At 38.7% G+C, this 10735-nt stretch overlaps 1 protein-coding gene across 2 annotated transcripts in view; it reads right to left on the bottom strand.

Annotated features, from left to right (window-relative positions):
- The window catches only part of fam117aa (family with sequence similarity 117 member Aa), a 14113-nt gene extending 3681 nt beyond the window's left edge, over window positions 1–10432 (bottom strand). The window contains exons 1-5 of one of the 2 annotated variants that reach the window (XM_016279703.1): window positions 9935–10432; window positions 6143–6291; window positions 3162–3257; window positions 765–884; window positions 41–98 (exon numbers count right to left, since the gene is read on the bottom strand). In XM_016279703.1, the coding sequence (XP_016135189.1) occupies window positions 41–98; window positions 765–884; window positions 3162–3257; window positions 6143–6291; window positions 9935–10052 (541 nt within the window). In that variant the 5' untranslated portion in view covers window positions 10053–10432. The remainder of the gene's footprint in view (window positions 1–40; window positions 99–764; window positions 885–3161; window positions 3258–6142; window positions 6292–9934) is intronic. The other variant, XM_016279705.1, reaches the window with a different exon arrangement.
- Between the last annotated feature and the right edge of the window lie 303 nt (window positions 10433–10735).

Raw genomic sequence — 10735 nt, 5'->3', positions numbered from 1 at the left:
GTTTCAGACACAAAGACTCCCTCCAGCTCCAGATTTAGTCCTTCAACACTGCGTCTCAGTCTGGGGGCCAATCGGCTCAATGGAATCAGAGGCATCGTCTGCACACACACACACACACACACAAGACTATCAGACTATCAATGAACTGAACTTTAACTGAAAATGAAGTGATTTAAACCAATATGTGTACAAGTTGAAAGGGGAAAAAAAGTGTGTGTGTGTGTGTATGTATATATATATATATATATATATATATATATATATATATATATGTGAGTTGTGTATCTTGTAAACATGTGTGTGTGTGTATATATATATATATATATATATATATATATGGCAGTTGAATGTAACCTGAACACATACCATTGTCCTGCATGCGTGTAATATAATAAACATGCATAGCATTCAATGCACATAGATTTATGCATATTGTCACCTCTAAATATACTACTGTACAAAGAGAGCCACTGCCACATAACCAGCTTTATGTGTGTGTGTGTGTTTTCGCCATATCAATGCCTGTAGCTCACTGACACCAAGTAAAGCTGCTCTGTTTTTAAATCTCTGTTGCTAGTGAGATGTGGGCCAACCTGAGAGGCTTATCTCATAATGACTGATCATAAACAAGCACAACCTTTCTAAATGCCCCCAACCTTTCTGTTGATGTCCCTGAGTGTGTCACTACTGTAAACTAACAAGCTGGCCAAAAATACATTGATACATTGTTTAGAATTGTGGTTTGTGTATACATTCTTGTTTACCTGTGTACTTCCAGGTGTGCGTGTTTGGCTGTTGTGAACGTGTTGGTGTGTGTGGTCACAGTCCATGGCAGGAAGTGCATGTCTGGAGCGTTTCTGTAAGGACTGACGAAGCTTAGCAACCTGAACGAGAGAAATATGAGAGTTATAGTATCAGATGTAAACTTATAAGGTGCAGAGAAGAGGTGAAACCTAACTGCAATGCCCTTCATGCTGACCTACAATAAAGGTTATACTTTCTGTTCAAAAGTAGAGTATTCTCTGTGGATATGCTTGTAAAAAGCAGCTGAGATACCACTGAAGTAAAATGAGTCTAGAATTGAAAATCGGTTCCTGAAAATGGGTGGGACAGGGTGGCCCGGACTAATTTGAATAATGGGTCTAAATAATAATGGTTTATTATTTGATTGCTGTCAGGAAGTTTATATTTATGGCACCAATTGTGGGTGATATGACCAATATTTAATTTAAATCATTTTTATCACATAATGATACACTACCGTTCAAGAATTTTTTTCTATAAGAAATTAAAACTTTTTTTTTTCCAGAAGAGACACATTAAAGGTAGGGTAGGCAATTTCAGAGAGGCTAGCAATACCAAGCTAACTTTGAAAGCATAAGATCCCACCCTCCCTGCAAATCACTCTCCAAAGCCAAGCCTCCTCCAAAACGCATGAACATTCACAGGCAGACCAGAGACTAACCACCCAATGAAACACTGTCAGATTACCTCACGTCTCATTCACCGGTTAGAAAACATACATTACAAAGCGCATAATATTACAATAATAGTGCCTTTCATTCTCGCTTGGTCTGCAATAGTGTAATAAATTGCACTGATGACGTATCATGTCTTTGCAAACTGGGTGCGCAGAGGTACACAAATACATATGTTGACAGGCAGGTAAGACAGCTTATCGTAAAGTTTGAACCGAATAATCTGATTGGTCGAACATTTTATGGCCCTACGCCTTCCACAGAGGACATACAGGTGCATCTCAATAAATTAGAATGTCATGGAAAAGTTCATTTATTTCAGTAATTCAACTCAAATTGTGAAACTCGTGTATTAAATAAATTAAATGCACACAGACTGAAGTAGTTTAAGTCTTTGGTTCTTTTAATTGTGATGATTTTGGCTCACATTTAACAAAAATCCACCAATTCACTATCTCAACAAATTAGAATATGGTGACATGCCAATCAGCTAATCAACTCAAAACACCTGCAAAGGTTTCCTGAGCCTTCAAAATGGTCTCTCAGTTTGGTTCACTAGGCTACACAATCATGGGGAAGACTGCTGATCTGACAGTTGTCCAGAAGACAATCATTGACACCCTTCACAAGGAGGGTAAGCCACAAACATTCATTGCCAAAGAAGCTGGCTGTTCACAGAGTGCTGTATCCAAGCATGTTAACAGAAAGTTGAGTGGAAGGAAAAAGTGTGGAAGAAAAAGATGCACAACCAACCGAGAGAACCGCAGCCTTATGAGGATTGTCAAGCATGATTCAAGAATAAACTTCACAAGGAATGGACTGAGGCTGGGGTCAAGGCATCAAGAGCCACCAAACATTTTATTGGTCTTATGAAGTATTCTAATTTGTTGAGATAGTGAATTGGTGGGTTTTTGTTAAATGTGAGCCAAAATCATCATCACAATTAAAAGAACCAAAGACTTAAACTACTTCAGTCTGTGTGCATTGAATTTATTTAATACACGAGTTTCACAATTTGAGTTGAGTTACTGAAATAAATGAACTTTTCCACGACATTCTAATTTATTGAGATGCACCTGTAAATACATATAAATACATTTAGGCACCTTACCATAGTGATTGCTATTGGGATGTGAAGAGACTTCCAACCAGCCTAACAAAAAAAAATTTTTTTGAACCAAATCACCTACCCTGCCTTTAAATTGATCAACAGTGACAGTAAAGACATTTGTAAAGTTACAAAAGATCTCATTTCAAATAAAAGTTTTCTTTTCATCAAATAATCCTGAAAACCATTGTTTCCACAAAAATATTAATCAGCACAGCTGTTTTCAGCATTGATAAGGAATGTTTCTAGAGCACCACAAAATCATAATAGACTGATTTCTGAATGATCATGTGATGCTGAAGACTGGAGTAATGATGCTGAAAATTCAGCTTTGTCATCACAGGAATAAATTACATTTTAAAATATATTACAATAGAAAACAGTTATTTTAAATAAAGAGCAAAATATGCAGCCTTGGTGAGCATAAGATACTTCTTTCAAAAGATATTACAAAAATCTTACCAAACCCAAACTTTTCTGAAGTGTAGTGTGTATATTAAAACACAATTATTTCGTTGGAAATTAAATTTGAACTAGTTCAAGTTCAAACAACATTTTTTTTGTCGATTACTTACCTCTCTGAGGTGTTCAGCGCTACCCCATGATGCCGAGCGCTTATGACCACCACCCCCTCTCCGCCCCCGTGTCTCCTCTATCCAGGAACTGGGAGTCTAAGAAAAGAAAAGAAAACAAGCTTACATTTGACGTTATTTTAAAGTTACTAATTTACAAAAGCTCACACCCACAATGGTTTCTCAGCGAGACATCAAAGCATCATTTCATTCAGCATAATCAAAACTGAAACTCCCGTCACTGAATCGCAACTATCTCAAACACCCTCAGACTTTACATAAACTAATCCAGCCCTTTCCACCGAACACAAGACGGCCAATAACACACCCTCCCTTAAATGCTGCTCTTTCATGCACCAGTTCGAGATAAAGCATCCGTTCCTGAGAGCGGTGCGCCCCACTCGCCAAGTGTTGACATGTTTTTCTGTATGTTTCAAATGGAACTGAAAGCTGCTTCCGCGCCTCACTAAACGTATTTGAATACGGGACAGAAAACGTGACACACCTGCAACACACAGACACGCCCAAACACACACAGCTGTGCGGAGACGTGCATGATAGAAACCACCGACTCCGCTGCACCACATTTCAAAGACGTAGAGGGAAAAACACCAACATGTTTGTCCTCAAGTGCACTCACACAGACAGACACCAGCGTACCGTCATGATACCCCCGTCCTACAGTCCCAGGCCTCTGAGAAGAAGTGGGAGCCCAGCTAGTGCACACTATATCGCCGAACACCAAACGATTATTTTCCAAGTGACCCAATCACTGAGCTCCATCTCAGAGCTTATCGTAACCCAAAAAGTGTCCTCCTCCTGGGTCTCCGTCCCTCTCTTATTGTCCCTGCCAGAGGTCACGAATGTCTTATGCGGTTGGAATGCTAATACAACAAATGCAGTTGAAGTGAGCCATATTAAAACATGTCATCACCCCCGACCGTGTCTGCTTAGGGGCTGGGGGTTTCACATGGCCCAGTGGGGGCAGGGTTGTGGGTTAATTTAAATATAAATTCAGCCCTTATTCCTTTCTGCCTGGACACCCGCCTGCCCGCCCGCCCACATCAGGCTGCCGTGGGATTAGGCCTATAAACGGACATTCAGTTTGAGGGTCTGTATGCGCAGCACGCTAGATGCTGGCTAAAGTTTCAGAAGTCCCCATCTGCACTCAAGTGGACCGGACGGGCGGTCAGATGATGGGGGGTTGGGCAGACTGTCTTGAGACTGTACAATTGTTAACTATTGAATGTCCACTAAAACGTGGGTGGCATTTGTTCATCAAGAAAGAAATGCATGATGTAACATGAATATATGAAAGTAGGGGTGTGAGTGGGGGTTTTGCTTGTGCATTGTATGTATATATGTGTGTGTGTGTGTGTGTGGCACAGTCACTATGAAGGTCATGTTAAACAAAACCTTTTTTGGCTGACCGGTTATCAGTGAAAGCATAGCAGATCACCTGCTGAGAGACACAGCCAAACTGGATGTAACATCTATAAGAAAGCAACAACCATCTGAACAGACACACAAACCACTGCTCTCTCAAATCAGCAAAGCAACGAGGTGGTTCAGTGCAGTGTTTACAACTTCATGTCTAGTCTAATAAATAAAACTAAAATTTTCAAGAAAATGAGTTGTAGGGTGGTTTCCCAGGGCATTGCTAAGCAGTTTCAAAAACAAATTCAACAAAAAAAAAAAATCTACATGAGTTTCAATGGTGCAATTCACAGCATCAACAGAGAGAATTTCTTTCACATGTAATGAAATGAAATACACTAATGTTCCAAGTCTTTTATGCTCATTAAGGCTGCATTTACAGTGTTTGATCAAAAATACAATAGAACAGTAATACTGTAAAATATTCTTACAGTTTAAAATAACTCTTATTCTATTTGAATGCATTTTAAAATGCAGTTTATTCCTGTGATGGCAAAGTTGAAGTTTCAACATTACTCCAGTCTTCAACATCACATTGATCCTTTAGAAATCATTCTGTTGCAAACAGTTGTGCTGCTTAATATTTTTGTTGAAACAGTGAAATAAAAAAACAGCATTTCATTGAAATCAAAATCAATGTCTTTTACTGCCACTTTTGAGCAATTTAATACACCAATGTTAAATAAAGGTATTCCTTTCTTGCAGAAAATCTTGCAAACCCCAAACCTTTGAACACTACATCCAAATGAATCAGAATCGAATCAAACTGTGACCAAAGAAAAACAAAACGGAATCAAGAGCTTGTGAATCTGAATTAAATTAAGATGGATGGCTAAGATTGGAATGGCTCAGATACCCTTTTCTAAAAGTCTATGGGATTTTTGCCCTTTTTAATTATCCGTACTGAGATATTCTCACGTCTGATTGCTTAGAAATAATAATAGCACATAAACTCTCATAAATAAGCAGCATTGCACAAACAGTTAGATGAACGTTTCTTACTGAATCTAATTATGTGAACTGTGCAAAACCTTTACCAAACTGAGATGCTAAATCAAAACAAACAGCCCCAGCAGAGAGACTTTCAGCTTTTGTGTTTGACTGAATATAGCAAACCCCAGCAGGCGTGTTGGAGCAGTGCTCCAGGAACCCATATGGAACCCATTTGGAAAAAACAATATGGCTGCCGTTCCAGGCTGAGTTTTCCTAAACTCCTTCCATTACCAGCCAAACTCTTTCTCTCTGCAAAGCCAAGATCTTTCATTAGCAACCGCTTGACTTCAGCTTTCTAAAACAAACACTATGTCCCCTGGCCATTTAAGAAATATACTTTGCAAACAACACAAGTGTTAAAACAGCTGTGCATAATTCTATATGTGTATCATATAAGGCAGATCAAACCAATGGTTTGTTTTATTCCCCACCAGGTAGTAAAGTCTCCACTCCACATGGTCAGACAGGACCTCCTTTGTTTGCTATTAATCTCACAGACTGTGTTAAAGGAATAGTTCACCCAAAAGTGAAAATTTGTGTGGGAAGGATCACACCTGTGTGGCCTTGTCATTGACACAGGTAACCGGCTGACACTCTGGTTCTCTAGGCCAGTTGCCCTGAAGGTACTGTCCCACCAAAGTGTCCAGAGATAATGTCCGTCGCAAGGTTGGCTTCGGCGGGCGACCCTTCGTCTTGTACTCGGCTACAAAGAGAGGATAGGGAAAACAGAGTGAGAGAATGAAACTGAGATGTTTTTAAAATAATAAATGAAATTCAACAATAAAGACGCATAGCATGGACTACTCTATCCCATTTAGATCATATGCAATGAGCTAGAAGTGAAACTTCTCCTTTTTGATTAATTTAATAAAAAGGTACAACATTTTAACAAGGAACTGAATTACAAAAGGCAGTTTTCCTTGTACTCGGCTACAAAGAGAGGATAGGGAAAACAGAGTGAGAGAATGAAACTGAGATGTTTTTAAAATAATAAATGAAATTCAACAATAAAAAGACGCATAGCATGGACTACTCTATCCCATTTAGATCATATGCAATGAGCTAGAAGTGAAACTTCTCCTTTTTGATTAATTTAATAAAAAGGTACAACATTTTAACAAGGAACTGAATTACAAAAGGCAGTTTTATTTCCTATATGAATACTGGATGCCCCTCACATGCATTAACATACTACTGTTTGAAATGTATGCAGTAAAGCCGACTTTCACTTACTATTTTTATAGAACATGAAACAGTGTATATTGAATATAGTATAGTATTCAGAAAAGAATAAAGTAGTAGTCCACTTTAATCACAGCCAATTTAAAATGAATAAATCACAACAACATTATAATTTTATCTTTTAAATGCATAAATACTTCTAATTGAAATAATATAATAATATATCCTTTTTTGCATTACATAACTTTTTCTGTATTACAGTACTGAGAATCAGGTGGGAAATGTGCTTAATTTGCATGAAAGTAACAACAGCTTAAAATAGCTGAAAACAGTGTGATGAATGTGATGGAAGTAAACACCATTGACTTCTCATTGTTAATGCAGTTGATTAAACTGGAATAGATAAACTGAATTACCAAAGCCTAAATGACTGAAGCCAGCCAAAAAGAAGGAGAACGAGGCCGGCGTCCCATGAGCATGTGCACTAATCACTGTGCCACAGCTCTGACATTAAAATGTGTTTCTGATGATGTTTATGTATAATAATCTTTTCAATTTATCCCGTGAGCTGGCACTTTCAGACGCTTGTAAATCACCCTGAAACACATTCCATGCACGAAAGACCTGTTATAAATAGATGCTGTTGTCATAACGGATGCTGAACATCCTGGTGCTTCATCAACGCACCGCAGACAAGCTAGTTATCAGGCTCTTGCCCAAAATACTCCAGAGGATAATTTTCACACGTACACAGGATGGTTTTCTTTCTTCTGTGCACTGATCATGTCATAGGAACTAATAATGGTACACCTGATCTCCGACCTTGTCAGGTCCTTCCTGGATCCACTCACCTCCTCCCAGCCCCTGGGGTCTTTTCAGTGGGTTTGGGAGACTTTTGATGATGGAAGTTTACTGGTGGATGTTAAATAAGGCACACTTGTGTAGTACGGAGACTATTTTGTCACTGAGTTTGAGGGTGTGGTATAAAGAAGGTTGGGTGACTATGTATGAGATTGTGACACTGTAAGGGTTGAGGTGTACATATGGTTTGTCTGATAAGGTGCAAGAGTGTATGAATGCATGAATGCAAAAAGTCTCTATTTGCCCAAAAAAATAGGTTTTGTTTTCTGTATGCAAATGGAATTTGGGTTGAAACGTGACCTGGACATGTTCTTGACAGGTTTGATGAGATCATCTGTGTGTTTTTCCCCAACAGCTCATGTATGCGTTTCAAAGTCCTGATGAAAAGTGCCAATGAGCTGCATAGTTCAAACTCATATCCTCCTTCTACAAGCATAGTGGGCAGGATATAAAAATACACATACTGGCATATGGACTAAAGTTACACACAGCCAAACATGTTAACGCTATGAACTAAACCTCTGGCCACCGCTTGTGCTCCTTTGTGTTCCCAGAGAATATAAACACATGCCATGATATTGTGCCAAATTCAATGATGGTTAAAGAGGTCTAAGCTCATGTATTTTTCTTTCAATAAACAGATTACTCATGATCAGACCAGGAAAAATATGACAACTTTTTCAGCACTGATTTAAAGCTGAGAATCCTATACTCATATTGGTAGCTGAAAGTACTGCCAGTGAGTCTAGATGTGTTTAATTAACATGCAAGATGTGAGGAGGGATGTGCAAAACGTCTTGAATGACTGATGTTTCAGTTCTGGGGAAATTTCTGCCTTGTTTTGTGTGGGTTGCACCCATGACTTACTGAGCAAGAACCAGAGGGATTAGTGGTTTACTGCCTTGGTAAATCACAATAAAAAAAAAAGAAGAAGTTATCTTGGTCATTCTATCTCTGTTTGTAGACTGCCGTGTGGAAGAGCTACTCTTCTCCAACAGCCTTGTGCATTGTGAAGATCTTGTTGCACTCAGAATCAAAGACCCTTTGTGATTCGCACATTGTCCTAAAACTAAAGACACGACTTTTCAAAGTATTCTCACCTAGTTGACGAAATCTGACAATGTGCTGATGCAAAATACCTGAGACAGCCTGACACCTATGAAAAATGTCACACTAAGACCAAAGTTTACTAAAAACACAGACCTATTTATTGTTCAATATACACTAGAAAAAAGTTGTAAATAAAACATTTAAGTATTTGTTAAAAGAAAATACACACTCCAGTGTGTTACTTGCTGTTTCTTTGTAATTGTTCATTAAATTTATGGAGTGAAAATTGTTTGTAAACCAATTTTTATTTCTGTGTGGCTGTTATGCCAATCATTATTAAACAAGAGTTTACAATGTCCGTCTAACTACTCCTGGTTGGTATCATATTAAAATGTATTAAATTATTCAAATGCAATGCATAAGTATACAACTCTGTCAATCAATAATGATCAAACTAAAGGATTTGAAACATAACCATCATAAAGTATGCAAATGCACTAATATTTTACAACACACATGTTATTATCGACCAAGCTTAATATGCAACACTCAATTTTACACAAAATTTAACAGTGGATCCCGGTTTCGTTTCTCTACACACCAAAGGGGCCTGAAAAAGGTTGAAGTCCCCTTGATATACGATACTAAACCTGCAATTAAAATAGCTCCATATAGTAAAATGCTTGAGCAACACAAAACAATGCAAGAACTGTTTCCAAATTTGACATCTTGGTGTATAACAGCAGGTCGCTGGAATGTGACAGTTGTAATGTGTTTTTCCTGATGCTGCCTGTAGATATTTATGATGAAGCAAAACAGACCTCTTGAGCACTGGACACACACAGTTTATGTGCTGAACATGCCAAAACAGTGATGAGAGTTGATCAAATATTGCAGGCAAACAATAACATCTTTCAAAAGTGACTTGAAACGGCAGACCTGCTATGTTTATTCAATCCCATGCCATGCTTTGTGACCATCATGGCCACACAACATGTAATTTAGGGAATAAGGTGGGGGTCGTTCAGTGAACTGAGAAAATCTCTGTTGCACCGAAGCCATGAAAAGAGCAGCTGAACTAAAGGACTAATGCAGATTATCCATTCACATAATTAATATTAGCATCACTGTACCTAACAAAGGAGAGAGTTAGAATTCTAAGCAGAGTTCGAATGGATGGAAGAGTTGGGCATATCAGTAAATTAACTCCATGGCCTTATAAAGTGCTTTGGCGTGTTTCTCGTGGGTTTTACCTGCTTTGGTGTCTTTGCAGCGCGCTGCTGTTCGGTTCTGGAGCTGAAACGGGACCGTGGCTCGGAGGGGCTGCAGTCCTTGATTACCCACCCGGGCCACTCCACTCCGACACGACATTCCCACAGTCGCTTTGTGCGTTCAAAAGTCTTTAAAAAGTTCACCAACCTCGCAAACTCCAGCGTTTACCTAGAGCTGATACTCCAGCAAAGGTTTTCGTCCAACTTTGCCGTCAAAAATATAAGTTTGTATGCAAATATTTTGATTTAGCACACTCGCTAGCTAGTCAGCTACGTTCTTTTGTGATGATAGTGAAGTTTTCCCTAACTAATTAACGTTACTTTAACAAAATACGTTTTTTTTTTCCTGTGTGAAAAAGCATATAGACTTTTATGCACCGTCCTAAACGGTTTATTCCCCTTGGCCAAGTAAACGTATAGTTGAGGAGCAGAACTACATTGTATGGGCTGCTACAAATTCTTCAGTGCACAATCTGACAACAGCCAACCTACACACTCGTGTCGGATAAACACATGTTTCCACTCTGATTGGCTGCGGGAAAATACTACTCACACCCCATTGGTCGATGGTAGCATCGATCTATTAGGGGTGGGTCTCAAAGGCGACTCTACCCGCCCACTTCATTAAAATTCATACTTTCCACAGAGTTCTACCGTCAGCTGCACAATGCGTGATAGGTTAACAGGTCTCCTAACTGAAAGAACATGGGGTTGTTGAAGCAAAACTGGAGTAAAATATTACAATTTAACTTTAGTTCATTTAAAAACATGTGTTTTAACTAA

This window comes from Sinocyclocheilus grahami, unplaced genomic scaffold (assembly GCF_001515645.1).
Source record: "Sinocyclocheilus grahami isolate Dianchi unplaced genomic scaffold, SAMN03320097.WGS_v1.1 scaffold133.1, whole genome shotgun sequence".
NCBI classification, from domain to species: Eukaryota; Metazoa; Chordata; class Actinopteri; order Cypriniformes; family Cyprinidae; genus Sinocyclocheilus; species Sinocyclocheilus grahami.
This window is presented reverse-complemented; position numbering and strand designations above follow the sequence as displayed.